Source organism: Peromyscus californicus, unplaced genomic scaffold (genome assembly GCF_007827085.1).
Source record: "Peromyscus californicus insignis strain IS unplaced genomic scaffold, ASM782708v3 Scaffold_7__1_contigs__length_154581171, whole genome shotgun sequence".
NCBI lineage: Eukaryota > Metazoa > Chordata > Mammalia > Rodentia > Cricetidae > Peromyscus > Peromyscus californicus.
In genome coordinates this window covers 102,048,270-102,067,612 of record NW_026294595.1, presented here as the reverse complement: position 1 = coordinate 102,067,612, position 19,343 = coordinate 102,048,270, and the positions used below count along the sequence as shown (strand labels likewise).

The 19,343-nt window shown below is 45.7% G+C and overlaps 1 protein-coding gene and 1 pseudogene across 2 annotated transcripts; one reads left to right on the top strand and one right to left on the bottom strand.

Annotated features, from left to right (window-relative positions):
• Positions 1-2,364: 2,364 nt before the first annotated feature.
• On the bottom strand, positions 2,365-19,232 carry Mrps5 (mitochondrial ribosomal protein S5). Of its 2 annotated transcripts, none has more exons than XM_052724832.1 (12): positions 19,104-19,232; positions 15,782-15,865; positions 14,663-14,800; positions 11,875-12,000; positions 10,512-10,745; positions 9,466-9,500; positions 8,132-8,222; positions 6,275-6,321; positions 5,395-5,452; positions 5,074-5,136; positions 3,880-4,016; positions 2,365-2,747 (listed from the first exon to the last, which is right to left on the bottom strand). In XM_052724832.1, exons 1-12 carry the CDS (start codon positions 19,159-19,161, stop codon positions 2,523-2,525), a joined length of 1,296 nt encoding a protein of 431 aa, XP_052580792.1. In that variant the 5' UTR covers positions 19,162-19,232; the 3' UTR covers positions 2,365-2,522. The 2 variants fall into 2 exon arrangements, with proteins under 2 accessions (XP_052580792.1, XP_052580793.1); XM_052724833.1 differs by lacking the exon at positions 19,104-19,232 and adding an exon at positions 18,517-19,021.
• Positions 5,854-5,978, top strand: LOC128102796 (uncharacterized; annotated as a pseudogene).
• Positions 19,233-19,343: the final 111 nt, after the last annotated feature.

The window sequence follows — 19,343 nt, the reverse complement described above, 5'->3', positions numbered from 1 at the left end:
ACACGGGAAATGTAAGCAGAGAGGGAGAGTCTAAGAAAGAATCAGAACCATGCTGGGGAAAAGAAGGTGGAAACACGCCAGGGGTGTCCTTCGGTGGCAGAGCGCTCATTCAGCTTGTTCAACATCCTGGGCTCCATCTCTGGTACTGTAAGGGGGGTGGGGGAAGATGTATGATACTAAGGGGGGCATACTTGCACACCATGTAATCACAACACTTAGCAGACAATCAGGCCAGCTCTGGCCACATGGAGAATTAGAAGCCAACCTGGACTACATGAGACCCCATGTCTTAGTTACTGTCCTATTACTGTGAAGAGACACCATGATCAAGGCTACTTTTATTTTTAAAAAAATAAACAAACAAAAATATTTAATTGTGGGCTTGCTTACAGTTTCAAAGGGTTAGTTCATCATCATCATGGCAGGAAGCACGACATTAAGCAGGCAGGCATAGGGCTGAAAGCTTTACATCCTAATCCATAGGCAGCAGAGATAAAGACTGGGCCTGGTGTGGGTTTTTGAAACCTCAAAGTCCACCCCAGCGACACACCTCTTCCAAAAAGGCCACACTCCCTAATCCTTCCTAAACTGTTCCACTAATAGGACCAAGCACTCAAACACATGAGCCTATAGGGGCTATTCTCATTTAAACCACCATACCTTGTCTCAAAATATGAATAAACAAATAAAAACAAAACACCCAGAATGCTACAAGAGAAACAGAGAGCATCTTTAATGGGCTTATTGCTGGACTGAACATGACAAGGACCTCTAGTTGGAGACACATCATTAGACTTACAGAGCAGGACAAAGGAGGGGAAGATGAATCAAAGAACTGTAAGGCAACAAAGGGGGCAGCAAAACTAATGGGAACACAAGGAAGAGATGCTCGAAGGAGTAACAACTTCCGCCAATTACTGTCAGACATCAAAGGTCCAGGAAGCTCAGAGAACACGGAGCAGAAAAAGCATCCAAAGACCCACACCCAAGCACATCACATCAAACTGCTGAAGAAAAAAGATGCAGGGGAAGTCCTCAAAGAAGACAGAGGAAAAGACATTACCTATAGAGGAGGAGCAGAAATAAGCCATACACCCAACTTCTCAGAAACCATGGGAGTAAAATACTTAAAGTGTTCAAAGAGAAACCTCACCAACCTACAATTTTGTACCCTGTAAAACTATCCTTCAAACTATGAGACCGAGACTCAGACAAACAACTGAAGGGCTTTATTGTGATGAACCCGCCTTGTAAGCTAAGCTACACAAAAAGGAAGTGATGTAGGTCAGAAACAGACTTACGGAGAGGAAAAAAAACTTAAACTTTTCTTAGTTGGCCTAACAGATGTTTGCTCAAAACCATGATCGTAGCAATGACTCAGTGAGCACCGCTCAGGTATCTGGTAGAGGGGGCAGGAACTAAATCCTTCATTACTGCAGACTAGCTACCAGGGGAGAGCTGAATTAGCTGTAAACATAAACAGCAAACTCCAGGGTAACTACTAAAAAAGGGAAGGAGAAAAACGGATAGTGGAAGACACTGATTCTACCACATCACAACCACTTTATAGGTCAATAGCCTAAAAACACCAATTAAAGGCAAGTATCAGAAAGGGGGGGTTGGGGGTAACCAGTAACTAGGACCCAACTGCAAGTGTATGCTGAATCTCATAGATTTGTTCTAGAATACACAAAGAACAATTACAGCTCATAATAAAAACACAAATAAGGGCTGGAGAGATGGCTCAGAGGTTAAGAGCACTGGCTGCTCCTCCAGAGGTCCTGAGTTCAATTCCCAGCAACCACATGGTGGCTCACAACCATCTGTAATGAGATGCCCTCTTCTGGCCTGCAGACAGACATGCTGTATACATAATAAATAATCTTTAAAAAAAAAACACAAATAAGCCAATTTTTTAAATGTGTAAAGGATCTGAACGGACATTTCACCCAAAGCACACATGAATGCCTACTAAGCCCACGAGGACACTCAACATCATCAGCCTTCATGGTCACACGGTGACAGGCAGCACTTCAGATACACACCAGAACAACTATCGTGTAAAGACCCAGAGTAACGGAACATAAACGGCACATGCAGCTGCCAGGGAAACCGTCTGGTGGTGCCTAGTGTAGTCAGGTTACTCCACTGCTCTGTAAAGTGAAGTTGAAAACATCCATATTTGGATGACTCAGTAATACATTATCTATAATTATCACAGCAATGACCGTTGTGCATATGACTATCGACTGGTCTATTAGCTCTCTCCCATTTCACTTACTAGCTTAAATGAATGACTTGCTCCTGATATTTGCACATAGAATTCCCATCACACTGACTGCTATATACCATGTGCTCAATAAATCAAATCTATAATTATTTATTTGAAAACAAAGAAGGTTGGACTCTCTTTAAAAAAAAAAAAAAGAAAGAAAAAGAAAGGCAATACATCAAATTGTAGGGTAGAGTCTCTTCCAGGTGCTGGCCAGCACCAAGCACTGGCTGGACCAGGCTGGGGACATTCAGGTGGCAGATCTCTTTAAACCAGACCACACAGAGCGCTTCATCCCCTGCATGGCCTTTATTTCTTGCCAGTCCAGTTTGACGTCAGGAACCTCAGGCTCTGGCTCCGGCTCCTTACTCAAGGCCCCCTGTGGGGAGGCTACCAGAATAGGTAGAGGACCACATTCCTCCCGGAACTCCACCACATGGAGACCCTTCTTATCGGCCAGATGTTGGTGAGTTTCCTGGAAAAGGGCAAATGGAGAGCAGATCAGGTCTGTGAAGGACACTTTCGACTTAAAGGATCAGAAGCTTCTGTCAGCCAGAGAGGAGCCAGCATTGAGAACCCTCAACAGCCTGGGGAAGTGAAGTAGCTGTTTCACTTGATTTGGGTAATGTGTGTGGCTGACTGAGATGATGTGTCCACAGGGATTTACCTCAGCCCACAGCCCACCACACCAAACTAAGATGGAAGAAAACCTGTTGGCCATGGTCACAGGGCTACCAGGAGGGCCTCGAAGTCACAAACCATATGGGGTGGAAGGACCATGAGTCACAAACCTTCCCTTCCATATGGGGTGGCGGGACAGTGAGCCAGACCCCACTGGACAGCAATTTAGGGTTCCCACCTCAGAGGACATGCCACTCTTGCTTCCATGGCTACATCTGATAGTAAATCTACTGAAGTAACTTTTTTTTTTTTTGAGCTGAGGATCGAACCCAGTGCTAGGTAAGTGTTCTACCACTGAGCTAAATCCCCTACCTGAAGTAACTTTTAAACCAATGCCTCATGGACTTCTTCAAGTTTAAACTCCAGCATTTTACAAAGTCAGTAATTATACTGTTCTATCATTAAAAACATGTTTGGTCTAGCTCCCTCAGTGTATCAAATGCCAAAATGACAAAAGCAAGTCTAGCTGGGCAGTAGTGGCACAAGCCTTTAAACCCAGCACTCAGAAGGCAGAGGCAGTGAGTTCTGAGTTTGAAGTCAGCCTGGTCTACAAAGTGAGTTCCAGGACAGCCAGGGCTACACAAAGAAACCTTGTCTCAAAAACTACTCCCCCCAAAAAAAGAAAGTCCAGTTGCTAGTTTAATCCTATTTGCTGGACTTGGTGAAGCACCTAGAGCCCCTCCATTCGGGGGAGCACAATCAGTCTTCATGTTAGCCACAGAGTGCACACTGACCTGAGTTACTGAACTATAACCATTAATAAACAAGGTTCTATATCCTGGGAGGTGGAAGCCCTGGGCTGTCTGACTAGGCCTGGACCTAGCTTAGAATTCCTCTACTCCACGTGGAGATGTACCAAGGAGGAAGCACTACAGCACGGTCTGGAACACAAGCCAGTGCTTCCGCCTTTCCACTGGGGGGGTTACCTGGCGAGCAAGCCCATGGAAGAGGCCCCGGGTGAGGTTGGTCATGTTCATAGACCCAGTGACCCTTGCATACATGTCCTTGATGCCAATGAGGCGGCAGATGGTGATAATGGCCCTGTGGCAGCGGAGGCCGTAACCTGGAAGAAGATCAAAATTAAACACCCAATAACTCTGTCACCCTCTCTGCTGACTTTCATATGGTGCTGGCCTCTGCATTTAGGGAATAAATGTGTCTAAACCAACACACACACACACACCAAAAAAGAAAAGGCAGTGTAAGCCACAAACAGAAGTCATGTGATTGATTTAAATTTTTCTCATAGATGAATTAAAGTTTTTTAATGCATTTAATGCACAATGCATTTTTAGCAATATATTTTATTAAGCCAACAGGTCCATATATTACCATTTCAAAATGTACTTCCTACAATATGAAGTGAAAGACTTTACATTCTTTTTTCATAGCAAATGTGGTGTGTATTTGATTTGAGCGATCTCAACAGCCACAGATAACCACACAATCACCTACAGGCTGGCAGCCATTCTGTGGAACGAAGTGGGTCTGACCCTTGTCGCAGGTCTAATAAGCAGGCATCTGAGTGATTTATTAAGCTGAGGAGCAGAAGACAAGTTCTGATGCATTAACACATTGGTGTGAGCGTTTTGTTTTGTTTGTGGGGGGTGATGTTGTTTCACCCCACAGCTTTAGCAGAATTGTAGAAGCTCTGATATAAAATTGTAAATGTTTTAACTTCTCAGCACCAAACTTTCAGAGATTTATGTAACTAGGGTATTACGAGACCATTTTTCACTGTAGAATTGCAGGCGAGATGTAAATGAGACTGTGTCAGAGTCTACATCCACAGACCATGGGGAGTGACTATCACAGCCCCAAGGCAAACTCTGCCTGCTTCTCTGAGAGGCAGGAAGAGCCCTTTCTGCATGCCCCATGCTTCAACAGGGAGACCTCACAGGTGCTGGGCACTCAGTGTGGGGTGGGGCTGGAGACATAGCTTAGTGGTTGTACTGGCTAGTTCTGTGACAACTTGACACACGCTACAGTCATCAGAAAGAAGGGAACCTGAGTTGAAAAATGCCTCCATAAGATCAAGAAAGGTGGACAAAAAAAGAGCAAAGGACTGGGCTGCTGCAGTTTCTCTGCCTTATCTTCTACAAATGGTGAGAGCTAGTTACCTCTGGGTTGTCTCTTCATCCTGATCTGCGTCCTTTTAAATCTTAGTGAAATATCATGGAATACTGGAGGCAAAAACACAAAGACAAGAAGGGTCGGGTGAGAGGCTTCAACAGCTCCACAACAGCACAGAGCCACACATCCTGCCCTGAACAGCAGCACACAGAGGCCAAGGATGGACACATACTGGTCCCTGGGGTAGATCTGTTTCCACATTTCATGCATTTGTAAGAACAGAATACAGAGAAATACAACAATATCTTGCCACACATTCTGTAACAGATACACTCCTGCAGATTTCAGGAGAAATGACTCATACTCACTTGTATGGCCTTCGTATAGTTCTATATAATGCAAATAATGAATTGCTCTGTTCTTTGCCTAAAAAAAAAAGAATGAAAATATTTCTTAAATATTTTATTGTCTAGATGAGTGTGGTGGCACACGTCTTTAATTCCAGCACTCAGGAGGCAGAACCAGACAGACCTCTGCAAGTTCAAGGCCAGCCTCCTCTACATAGTGAGTTCCAGAACTGCCAGGACTATTTAGAGAGACCCTGTTTTTGTTGGTGTTGGCTCAATCTTTGAGTCATGGTTTTGCTATGTACCCCAGGCTGACCTCAAATTCAAAATCCACCTGCCTTAGCCTCCCATGTGCTGGAATTACAGAGGTATACCACCACGTCTGGCTTCTTATTGGAGTTCAAAAACATCTTTTATAAAGTATTTTATTACAAGTAATTTCACCTATACAAAAACTTTAGTATTAAAAAAAATAAGCACATCACTTCTCGGCCTTTTGGCTAAGATCAAGTGTAAAAAAAATTAAGCACAATTTCACTGTTCCACTTATGAACCTTCCTGAGTGATTCTGAACAGCCTGTTGCAAGCTGTATGCAAGCCCCCATAGCAGGCTCATCACAGACAGCAACCACAGGTCCGTAACAGGTACGTGAGAGACGGCTTCTTACAAGATAAGCAACCTTTGACAGTGAGAAAGTTCTAGAACAAATTATTATTTTCTTATGGTTCCCAGGCTGTCTAACACACAGCTCATTATCTTTTTTACTAAATAGGAAAAAAGAAAAGCGCTGGATGTGGTAGCACGCATATGCACTCCTGACACTCGGGAGGCAGAGGCAGGAGGACCCAGAGCTCCAGCCATAGAGGAACCCTGTCTCAAACAGAGAGATAAAGCACATACCTTTCTGAAAGCATCTGCCCGGTCAGCAGCTTTCCCAACAGCAAAACCTTTCAAAGAAAAAGCAAAGATGGGAAACGAAAACAGCCTTGCCTACAACTTGCCTTCCACCACATCCCCAAAACAGCTTTGCCTACAACTTGCCTTCCACCACATCCCCAATTTTGGCTCCGACAGTGTTTCCAAGCCCTTCGTCTTCCCACCACCCACAGAAAAGCTACTCCTATAACCAATAAGCACAGCCACAGGGCTTTGCCTGTCTGCTTTGGACATTTTAGTTTTGAATGTATTCATGAAACTCAACATCAGACGCACTGCATTGCCTTTAATAAACCTTTACTGAAGTGAAGTGAACTTGATTACTCATTTATTTACTTATTTTGGGTTTTTTTTTTTTTTTTTTTTTTTTTTTGAGACAAGGTTTCTCTGTGTAGCCCTGGCTATCCCAGAACAAACTCTATAGACCAGGATGGCCTTGAACTTGGAGATCCACCTGCCACTGCCTCTCAAGTGCTGGGCTGGCTCTGGGTTATTTATTTATTTTTATGTGTATGAGTGTATGTGTGTGTATGTGTATGTGTGTGAGTGTATGTCTGTGTACTACATGCACGCAGGAGTCCAAGGAGGTGAGAAGAGGTGTCAGATGCCCTGGAACTGGAGCTACAAATGGTTGGGAGCTGCCATGTGGGCACTGGAAACTGAACCCTAGTCTTCTGAAAGAGCAACAAGTGCTCTTAACCCTGAGCTATCTCTCCAGCCTCTGCACTCAGGTTTTAAAATTAAACATGTTCTAAGTTAATAGGCAAATGATTTTGAACACCTTTTGAAACAGATTAAAGTAAGCAGCAGGTGGAAAACACATTGCTCCAGGGAGACAAATGCTTTCACTGGGACTGTCAAGCAGAACCTAGGTTTTAAAAGATAAGATCAGTGGTCCTTCAACCTGTGATTATTTCAAATAAGGTTTTTCACAGGTTCTGGGAAAGCAACTGGCATCTGCTGTCACTGCCAATTATTGAATTTGAAGATTTACTTTGTAAGTTATACAAAGGGAAGCATCATCTATAAGACAAGAGACACGCAAGACACCGAAGACCTGGGACAAAGAAATGTGAATTCTAATTTCAGATAAATGAAACAAACAAAACCATGAAAACATGGCTATACCAGAGGAAAATATGAGTGGACTTATTTATAATCTTCAAATAGAGATTCTTTAAGCAAAACATAAAATTGGAAGTGATCTAAGAGCAACAGATTTGCTATACAAAAGCTTACAAAGTCTCTGGATTTAACACTGTCAGAAAAAAATTAAAACTAAGTCAAAACATTGGAAAGGCAATGGGCTGATATGTCTGCAACTTATAAAAAGCTTACACTACTCAATTAGGAGAACCACCACCACCCAATAAAACTCAGGCCAAACCCATGAACTGACAAAGCTCAGGAAGAAAATGGCATGGTGGATAAACGTGTAAAACCATGCCCACACTTCCTAACCAAAGATACACAAATAAAAACTAAGAGGTATGACGCACACATCATGCTGTCAGTCACGGAAGCTTGACAGTATCGGGGCACGGGTATGATGGGAGGCAATCTGGTGGTTCTTTTCACCACATAAAAGGGTAGCAACCTCACTGCAAGAAGTCCCCCATGCCTATAGCAGCAAAGGTATAACAAAGTACACTCACTGGGCTTTGGTTACATAGTGAAAATTTGTGTCTGTGAACCCAAACCACTAAAAGGTTTAACCAGTAGGGAGATCAGACCAGCAACATGGACTCAGGTTCTCAGCAAGGCCAGGCCTAGCCCAACTTCCACCACCACCACCACCAGGTGTAATACCACCCCATTCACCTGCAGCACCATTTCCATTCCCCACAGCAACCAGGACACGGACCGACTTCTTTCTTCCCTCTTTTGCGGTCATATTGAAAACATTTCTTACCTAGAAGACAAACTGTCTCATCAGTATTCCCTTGGGACAGTTCTGAAGGAGGCCAGCAGTGCTGCTTGGCTGGCCCCGCTACACTCACTCATGGTGTGTGGGCACTGCACCTTCTTAGCTTGTGCTTAAGACAAACAACAACGGACTTTGTCCGAACACAGGCTCACAAAACTGCCCCCCGACCATCTCCTCAGGAAGAGAATGGAAGGAAGAATTTCTCTTCTTGTTTCACAGGCTAACTGGAAGATTCAACTAAGAAATCTGAAACTTACACAACTCAAAATGGCCTACCTTAATCAATGTGCCACAGGAAAGAAAAACACTCTGAATTAAAATGGAATGGCTCATCAGTGAGTAATAAGAGATAGCCAGAACAGAACTGCTCACTTATCTACATACGGTGAAACACAGCATATAGAAGCATAGTACTGGACAGCTGGATAAGGGTTAGGCTTTAATGGGAAACAGAAAAATTGGAAATGCCTGCCTATAGTGAACTACAAAAACACTCTCAGGTGGTCTGTCTGGTTTACTCTGGCCCATTCTAAAGGACAGGAACTATTAACTGTTAACTTCCTCACTTACAGGGAGCCACACCCGTGGCACATGTGCTCCTTCACTGTAAAACAGAATAAAGGAAAAGGGGTTTGCATCTGCTCTGTGGACAATCATACAGAAAACCAAAACACAGCAGAGGCTAGCTCTCAACATCTCTAATCTCGGCTAACAACAGAAATCCTGCCGGACATCCTTCGAGCTGAGCTCTGACTAACAGAAGACGTTATGTGCATACTCAGGGCAGCTCCAGGGCAGGTGACTGCTCCCCAGCGACTCAGCAGTAAGGGGCAGTGCCAGACCAACGACAGGGACCGCCCTAGAGAATGCTCTGGAAAAGTGGCTCAAGTTCACTGATCAGGGAGTCACTGCCCAGCTTCTACCAGTGACTGCCCCCCTCATCTGTGTCCCCTCAGCTGAGCACTGACACAGCTGTTTTTAACTCAGAGGTAAACTGCTAACCCTTCTTGAGCTTGAGGGTGGAGGGAAGCACACAGAAGCTCCAAGTCTGCTATTCAACAACCACTGAAGTCACCTGTCACGAGGCTGCCTCGGCCAGATCAGCCGTGCGTGCGTCTGAGACACTCCCCCCCCCCCAAAGCTTTCCCCCAGCCCCTTTTGCCCTAGCCCATTCCTCTCATCTCAACTCTCCAGAGGCGTGGTAGGGTACTTAATTCCGTGTGCCTACCTCAAGAATCCTGGTATCAAAGTCTTCATACGTTTCTACAAGAAGAAAGAAAAAGCCTGTAGATTAATGACTGTGGTACTACTGTAGGCAGTGTTCTGGCACCATTACAGACATTTTTCTTTGGTGAGGTATTAATGAGGACCGAACCCAGGGCCTCCTGACTGTTAGGTAAGCATCCTACCACAGAGCTACACCCTGGCCCCACCACAGACTCTAATGTTAAAGTCTCAGGTCCTCAGGTACCTCTCTCAAGGCCACATCCTGGCCCCATACTCAATAGACTGCTCCGCCTCTGATTCATGAACTTGGATCACCCTCTGCCAACTCCGCAGGGCTCTGCCTTACCAGCTCGAAGGGCCCTCATCAGCTCCAGACTGTTGATCACTGTTTGCCTTAAGACACCAAAGGCATCTCTTTCTAACCCCCAACCTTTTCCCCACACTCCCTCCCCTGAATCAGTGCAGCCACACCTGACTACTGGACATGGCTGGACTGAAGTCAAGGCACAGCACCTCACCACTCAACACTCATGACCTCTAGTCCCACCAAAGCCTCCTGGCCATGAGGTGCTCGGTCACCTCATTCGCCATAGTCTGTCTTATCTTTTGAAGATGATCTTTTATTCACCTACAGTTTTACATGTGTGTAATGTACTCTGATCAGAATCACCCATTCTCCTCTCTTCTCCCTGCCTCCTTGCCTTGAAACCCTTCTACCTACACATCTCTCTCCCATTTTCATGTCTTTTATTTTCCTTTAAAACAACAACAACAACAACAAACCACTGAGTTTAGTTATGGTTACTGCATGAGCCTAACTTAGTATGAAAATTTCTAGCCACGCTTCTCGGCTGTGTTCCCTATGACACAGTGTGGATAACAACGTGGTAAATTACTCGAGGATGCTGAAATCCTTTTCAGGAAAAAGTAAAACCTAAACAGGCAAGGTTAATAATAATAATAATAATAATAATAATAATAAGTCGTTTCAAAACCACCCTAGCACTGTCACCTGTGACAAGGCGAGTAAGATGGGAACTTGGCTACCTCCGTTGGGTCCTGGGTCTGGGGGGCCGATACTGACACCTCCCCATGAGCTTCCGCTCCACCCGCGCGCCCGTTTGACTTTTATCTTCCTCCTCCGTTCCCACTCTTCTCTCTGCTGCGTCATGTGGGCCTCCACCTTCTGCTGCTCTTCTCTGCTTCTTTGGCCAATGGTCTGGACTACTCCACTTTTCATAACAGGGACATTCAGACCGGGCCACAGGAAACCAGAACGCCCTGAAGATTTAAAAATATTCATAAATAAGAATTTGAAGAATCATTTTTCCAGGATCAAAATGCCAGGCAGGTCTGAACAGAGAGCCCAGAGCTGGAGAGCCTGAGCACCATGACTGCTCAGCATGTCACTTTGTGCTATGGACACTGTAAATGTAGGACGCTAAATCACTGTGATGCACACTACCTAAAGACTCTCATAGGGGACAAGCACACGTGGGCCTGGACGAGCACATCCACTCAGATGTTATTGGAAAAGCAAAATCTTCACAATCAAAGTGTTCGGCAAACGGCACAGCTGGTGTGTGGGACATTCTTCATGAAATCCAAAGAACAAAGTCACTTTCGAAGGTCTGATGTGGACTCTTCCAAGACCAACTAGTGACCAAAACTAGCAAATTTTAAGACAGCATAACCTGGTTTTCTTTTTTCTGATAAAAGACTCAGACAAAAGCAACTTGGAAGAGGGTTTGTTCTAACTCACAGTTCCAGGTTTCCATCCATCACTCAAGTCAAGGAGGCAGCTAGTCAGTCACACCCACAGGCAAGAGCAGAGTGAGAAGGAATGCACATACACTTGCTAGCACTCGGCTCACTTTCTCCTTTTTGATAAGTCCAGGACCCAGAACTCCTGCCTTTAGACTGGGTTTTCCCACACTAATCCACATAATCAAGACAGAGCCCCACAAACATGCCCACAGGTCAACTTGACCTAGACAACCCTTCACTGAGACTCTTCCTGAGTGACTCCAGAGTACGTCAAGGTGACAATTAACTCACCATCGCACAGCACACAACATGTAGCATGATTAAATTATCTTCAGAAAGGCATTTATATAAAAACATGGAAATATTAAAGGAAACAACAGAATGAGATGGGGAGGCAACCAGACTACAGGCACTGAAAGGGGGCGCTCCATGTTCTCTACATACTTGGTTTTGTTTCTTTTCTAACTGACAAGATATACATGTGATTTTGTAATACAAAAAAACAAAGATCAGCACATTAGCTGGGAGTTCCAGCACATGCCTGTAATCATAGTTTCAGGGAGGCTAAGGTAAGAGGATCACGAGTTCAAGGCCAGCCTGGGATACACAAGACAGGAAATCAGAAGCTTTAACGTAAGCTTACCTTCTCCGATGATCTGGCCCCTGTTCAAATCCTTCTTCTTCTTCCTCTTGGTCCTTTTGCCCCTGCCTTTCCTCGCCCCGGCGCCAGTCTCCGCTAAAGCACCTTTCCAGAGTTCTTCTGCTGTCACTGCAAAGACACAGGGTCGGCTGCTTTAAATCCTGCATTGTTCAAGCGATCACCTATGGCTCCTTGAACAAAAAAGGCCAGGAGAAGCCACTTCACGTACACCCTTGCAGTGGCATTAGAAGCAGAACAAAGTCACTCTCTGAGTACCACAGTCACATTTGGAAAACCCAAGAGGAGTCTATGCTACTACTCCTCACAAAAGACGGCTGCCACCTGAGCCCCTCGCTGGCAGGCTTGTCTGCCTGACACTCGATCAGCTATGACTTGGGTTGCTTCCCTGTCCTCTTGCCTCCACAATAGTCACTGGAGTAAGCAGTACCCTTCTGTCCTATCTCATCTCCATTATGGCGGCGATAAACCACTCTGACCAAAGCAGCTCAGGAGAGGGGCACCGGGGGGTGGCTCCCAGTCCAGTTCAGTCCACTGAGGGAAGTCAGGCAGGGATCGAAGCAAGACCTTGAAGCAGAAACCGTCGAGGAACACTGCTGGCTGGCTCAATGGCAGGTTTGTGCTCGTTTGCTTTCTGGCACAGTCCAGGACCACCTACCTAGGGCTGGTGCCTCCCAGAGGGCTGGTCCCTCCTACATCAATTATCAATCAAGACAGTCCCCACGACATGTCCACAGGCCAATCTGACTTTGAGGCTTTCTGCCCAGGTGACTCTAGGCTGTGTCAAATTGACAAGTAAAGCTAACTAGGACACTTCCTTACACATGAGAACCTACACCCCATTTAGAGAGTTCGCTCTATTCTTCCGTCAATACCCAACATCCCTTTCTTTCAAACTACACATAAAACAGATATTCCAGTGTTTCATAGCTAATCCCCGTGTGTGTATTTGTACTTGACTATTTTAAGTCACATTGAGTCCTTTAACACATGCACACTCTAACACTGCTAATTCATTTCTATTTGTCAATTTCTATGGTCCCAACATCTGTTTCTACCCTGTATCCCAATCAATACTTTGTACTGGTAAATGCCTAAATTCTTTAGGTTGATCCTTACTGCATTTTATTGGTATTTAAATTTCACCTTTCCAAGTTCACCAACTATTTCGTAACTAGATTTTATTCTATTACGAACTTATATAATAAAAATTGAAGCCAGGCTAGGAAGATGGCCTAGTAGGTAGTGCTTGCCTTGCAAGCCTGAGGGCATGGATCTGACCCTCAGAAGCCACGTCCAAACAGCCAGGCACAATGGCACATGCTTGGAATCCCAGCACTGGAGAACAGATAAGGTGGATTCCTGGAGCCTGCTGGCCAGCCTCTTAGGTGAGCTCCAGTGACATTATCGCAAATAGGAGCAGTATCCATAAAATAATGTTACTAAAAATTACCTTCCCCAGATTGATCTATCTCCTCAGCTAAAGGCACAACTAAAAGGAGCCAATGGGTTGGTTTGGTTTTTTTGTTTTGAGACTAAAAGTTTGATCATTTACTTGTTACTCTTAAGGACTTTTTTTTAACTGGACTCAGAAGTAGAAGCTCTCAGTGAAGACAGCCTACATCTCTTGATACTCTGGGGCATTTTTGACTCCCTTCATTCTCTTGGTCAAAAGTTCAGCATGTTCTGCAGCGTCCTCCTCATTTTTCTTAGTATGTTGTTTCTTCAGAGCAACATGTGGGCTTTTGTGTTGCAGGGCACGTGGAGTAACAAGACACTCAATCTTTGGTGCTTTGGTCCTGGGCTTCTTACCTTCTTTGTTTAAGATTTTCTGACAACATATGGGGACTTCTTTAGAGAGACTGAAAACTTTCATTTCCTGTGAGCTCTTTTGAGTCCCAACTGCCAAGGGACAGGAGTCTCTGTCAGTCCAGAAATATCCTTCTCTCCTTTTTTAAAATAGCCAGGTTGAGAGCACTCAGACTGGCACCTACAGTGCATCCCGGAACAGACTTGCGCTTCCTCTCTCCTGTTCTCCTTGGTCTGTAACAAGAATGCCCCTTACTCAACAGCAGGCAACTGTGCAGTGGGTCAAGACACCCCACTTCATGGGAAAACCTTGCTTGTCATTCCCACCACTGATTCGGACCACACAGCCCTTCCACTCCTCATCCAGAGCACCAGCAGCCACTTCTGCGGCCACGAGCTTCTCGGAGAAAGCAGAAAGCTTGGTGTTCATCACCCGCTTCAGTGAGCCTCTGACAGCTGATGGCTGGAGAGGAGACAGCCTCATCTCGACGCAGTCGACCACCTAGGAGGTGCCACCAAAAAGAGCACCAATGTATTTTTTCCCTTGGCCTGGCTCTAAATCAGCAGGGTATTAGGCCATGATCCAACACCTTTAAGACCTCAGGTGCCCCAAATGAAGGACCTTACATCTTGCTAGCTACATCCCCAGCATTCAAAGTAAATCTGTTAACAATCGTACAAATGATGACATGTAGCTAATTCTAATGGGTATATCAAGGAATGTTTTTTGGGTTTTTTTGTTTTTTGTTTTTCCAGAGCTGAGGACCAAACCCAGGGCCTTGCGCTTGCAAGCGCTCTACCACTGACCTAAGTCCCCAACCCCTCAAGGGATGCTTTTATTTTTAACAGGACATTATAAGGTAGTCACTAAAATGTTTATTTGTTTAAGAAAGAAGGATAATGAAGGCACAAACACCTTCTCTTTTCTGGTTCCATGAAAGGAGAAGTTTATCATTCTACATACGTTTGGTGAAGAAGCTGTAGGGTCTACTCTGCTGGCCCATCCAGCTGACAGGAGAGGAAACGCAGCACTGTGTCTGCAGCGCATGGCTCAAGCTGATCAGACAGTGGTTGGTTTTTGTTCCCCTTGGTGACCAAGAGCCTACAGGCAGATAGAACAAAACTTGGTGTCAGACCCCACGGCTGTAAGAGAAACACTGCCTGCACCAAACAATCCCACTAGTAAAAATAAGTCACTAAGGTTGTCGGGATGGTTGGGCAGGCAAAGGTACTTGTTGCCAAACCTGACAACCTTTGACCCCACACAAGTGGTAGGAGAGAGTCAGCTCCTACAAATAGTCCCCATGACTTACACACGCACAGTAGAATGAATGTACACACACACAAACACACATATACACACACAATTTCTAAAAACTGTTCAAGTCACTAAAATTTGGAGAATCATGTTTTGGGGTTGGAGAGACGGCTTAGCAGTTAAGAGCATATGCTGCTCTCAAAAAGAAGCCAGGTTTGGCTCCTAGCACCCATTTTACATGTCTCACAACCACCTACGACTCTTCCTCCAGGGAACCTATGCTTCTGGCTCCTTAGGCATTTACACACATGTATACATACCCTGCGCCAAGACACAAAGACATAACTAAAAGAAATGTATTTTTTAAAAAATCAATGTTGAGACACCTTCAAAACAAAATAACCTAAATGCCCATGATAGTTAGAGAAGCTGCAGCTCCTCCACACAATGGATGTGGCATTTCTCTGCAGTATCCAAGAGTGCAGAGCCTACTGTGGGAAAACAGTGACCTCTGCTGTGTGCAGCCAGGGAACATGCAATGACCTGCAAATGTCCCACAGAGCAAAATGCCAGAGTATGCAGAATACCCTGTTTCATGTTCAAAAACAACACAGGTATGTCTGTGACTGCACCTTCCACACTCCAGAAGGACAGACAAGAAACGGTAACTACAGTCGTCTCTGGGGAAGAAAGCTGAAGCATGTATAACTAGATGGGAATGCTTCGGCAGTACCCCTAGACGGCCACGCTCATCCCAAACCCCCGTCACAAAACTACTCCATCGTAAGCAAACCTTACAAGAACAGAGATGTGGTAGAATCTTACCGTGGCTGAGAGTGGTTTTCACTGCCAAAAAGGAAGCTGCTGCTGGAAAGGCGTTTAAAGAGAGCTGCCTAGACAGGAAATTACCTGTAAATGGGGGGAGGGGGTACACTTGTTTAAATATACTTTCTACACAAAAAGGAACACTTTAAACAGTAATGTCTACAAAATATTAACACCTACAGAATAAAAGGATTGAGACAAAGTGTAAGCCATCTCTGGGTCCATCACCATTTGCCAAGTAGTTGACATGATATCTGCACCCTTCACCCTCAAACCCACCCAGTTTCCAAGCCTTTCGAAATCCCCTTGGGTATGAAGCCGTCTGTCACCTGCCCTGGGCTGTCCTTGCTGGTCCTTCTTTGCTAAGGCCTCTTCGTCACTGAGCCACAGGATAACCCATCCCCTAACAGGTTTCCCTAATTCCCTTCCCAGCATTTCAGATCTAGGCAGGCGGATCTCTGTGAGTTTGAGGCCAGCCTGGTCTACAGAGTGAGTTCCAGAACAGCCAGAGCTACACAGAGAAACCCTGTCTGGGGGGTGGGGTGGGGGGTGATGTTTCTTCATGGGCCAGGTCTCATATCCTAGTCTGGAGGCAGACAGGCCGATCTCTGTGACTTCAAGGCCAACCTCGTCTACATAATGAGTTCCAGGCTAGCCAGGGATACACAATAAGAGCCTATCTCAAAAAATACTTGTTTGGTTTTTTTTTTGGCATATCTGACAAGAGACTTGTATCTAGAAAAATAAGTCTTCCAATTCCATAATAAAGTCAACCAAATTGAAAAATGGACAAGAAGCCAGGTCTGTTGGTGGATGTTCATATATACCTAGCTATTTGAGGCTGAGATGGGAGGATAGACAGTTCAAGCCCAGCTAGAGAGTGAGTTCAACAATAGCCTGGGCAAGTTGTTGGGCACACAATTCTGGAGAGATGCAGTCCACCACGGAGGAGAAGACATGGTAGCAAGCAAGGATGACATGATGGCAGATCCCCACATCCACAGCCCAGAAGCGGGGTTCAGGAAGTGGAGGCAGGCTATAACGCTTTGAGACCCAACTCCATTGACCCACTTCCTCCAGCAAGGCTCCACTTCCTAAACACATATAACCTTCCCAGACAGCTTCACCAGATGAGATCCATCAGTTCAAACACCCGGGCTGAAAGCTTGGTGGTAGAGCACTTGCCTAGCATGCACAAGGTCCTTCCTAGCAGGTGTGCCCAACCTTTGACTCTTAACATGGCACAGACCTCAAATCTACAAAGTTTGTGGTCAAGAACCACACAATCAAGTTACACACACACAATCTTATGTTTTAAAGATGTTTACAGTTTTGAACGGGACCACACAGCCGCCCTCAGGCCACAGTCTGGACATGCCTGTACCTAGGGTTCAATCTTCAGTGTACACACACAGACAAAAGATTTGAACAAACATTTCTTCAAGAACATATGCAAATAGTTAAGAAGCACATGAAAACAAGCTCACTAGAAATCAAAGTCACAAAATTAGTACATTGTCACACCATTGGCTTGGCTATCTGCACAGAACAGACAATAACAAGTTTTGGCAAAGAGAAACCGGAACCCCTACATTGTGCTGGAGCTGTAATATGGTATAGCTACTTGGCAGTTCCGTAAACATGGAGTCATCGCTGCAACCAGCAATTCCACTTCCAGGAAATGTACACAAGAGAGGATGGATACAGGCATAGACAAAAACACAGCTCTCAAATACTTTAACTTCAGTCCTGATAGCCAAAGATGGAAACGGCTCAAATGTTCATCAACCAATGGATAAACAAAATGTGGTATATCCACACAAGCATATTTTATTGGGTCACAAGCAACATGGGACTGGTATGTCACAGCCTGGATAAGTCCGACAACACTGCAGATATCGTTTGATTCTGTTTATAAAAAATGTCCAGAACAGGCAAGCTATAGACAGATGGGAAATAGATCAGTAGTTACCTAGTGTTGAGGATTATTGAGAGATTGGAGGGGATGAACACAATAGTTAAAAAGTAGTTTTTCAGGCTGGGCGGTGGTGGCGCAAGCCTTTAATCCCAGCACTCAGGAGGGAGGCAGAGTCAGGCGAATCTTTGTGAGTTCGAGAGCAGCCTGGTCTACAAAGTGAGGTCCAGGACAGGGTCCAAAGCTACACAGAGAAACCCTGTGTCAAAAAAAAACAAAAACAAAAAAAGTTAAAAAAAAAAAAAACCAAAACACTGAAGTGTACACTTCAGATGGGTGTTTTATGCTAATTTATGTCAATAATAAAGCTGGTACCCCAAAAAAGAGGGGAGTTACACAAAGAGGGGAGGGGCTTGGAGCAAGGCATCATGGGTGCAAAGTTTTAAGTCTTAATCTGTGAGCAAGTTTCCCATCTCTGTAATTCCCTCATCTATAAAACAAGAATAATGAGGCAGAGTCTGATAGTAAAAACAACTGTAACTCTAGCGTTTAGGAGCTGAGGCGGGAGGCTTATAAATTGGGAGACTTTGTCTCAAAAACAAAAAAGGTGGGCGGGGGTGGGGTAGGGGTGGTTTGAGAATACAACGGAATCATAAAGGCACTCTGAGGAGGAAATGGAGGTATAAAATCACGAACAGCAAGATCGTTTCTGGCACACGGGTAAGCCTCTGTGACCGAAGGCTACAACCCACTATTCGACAGAGGCATTAAGGAGATTGTTCCAACGCCGGCAAGACAAATGCAGGCTCACGTCACATACCCCACCAGGTGATTTCGGGCCACATACTGCAACCAAATTAACTTGCAGGGCCTGGACGGGGGGCTTGATAAAACAGGATGCTGTCGATCGATCGCGAAGCCATTCCCACAGGCCAACGCTATGCTAGAGAACTGCACACAACTGAGAAGGGCGGGAGGAAAACGGTGACATTCCGACAAACGGATCGTCCCAGGCGCTAAAATGACAGCTAGTTAATCTAACGGACTCGGCAAGAGGACGATCCTTTAGTTTTGAGCTTCGCTGGCGGCCCTCGGCCTCGAAGCCGGGATTGACATCACCCCATGAGCCACAGATGATGCTTGCTACTCCTGCTCCTCCTCACCGGGTGGGCTCGAGAGGTTTTCCTGGCTGAGAGCAGAGTCCAGTCGCTTTCTATAATCTCAAACCACAATCTCAAGACCCAGAGAAGGGGAGAAGGCGCGCAAGGTCACACAGCCTGCCCGACCCGAATGGGAGACCAGGATCAGGGGCCCAGCGACTTCTTGCGTCCCTCGACCCGGAACTTCGCAGACCCGAGGGAAAGCACCCTGCTGGCGCGCGCATACAGTCCGGGTCCCAGCGCTCACCTGCCGGCACGCTACACAGTGCAGGGAGACAGCCCGCAGCGCGTACGGCCGCCGCCATGCTGGAGCCGGAGCAGCGACGCTGCCTGTCTCCGGGACAGCCTTCCCCACCGCCTGCCGCGACCGGCTGCGACCGCGCCTCGTCAGACGTCCGTCATCAGCGCAAGGCGATGTGCTGAGACTCGAGGGCCAGCGTTCAGCGCACACGGGGGGGCGGGGGGGGGGGGGTCGAGAAAGTGTCCA

Coding starts and splice junctions, on each gene's coding strand:
- Mrps5 (XM_052724832.1), bottom strand. CDS start 19,161: ATGGCGGCGGCCGTACGCGCTGCGGGCTGTCTCCCTGCACTGTGTAGC. Junction 12,001..14,662: donor CTACAGCTTCTTCACCAAAC/GTATGTAGAATG, acceptor GTGTCTTTGCAG/TGACAGCAGAAGAACTCTGG. Junction 9,501..10,511: donor AGACCCAGGACCCAACGGAG/GTAGCCAAGTTC, acceptor TTCTTCTTGTAG/AAACGTATGAAGACTTTGAT.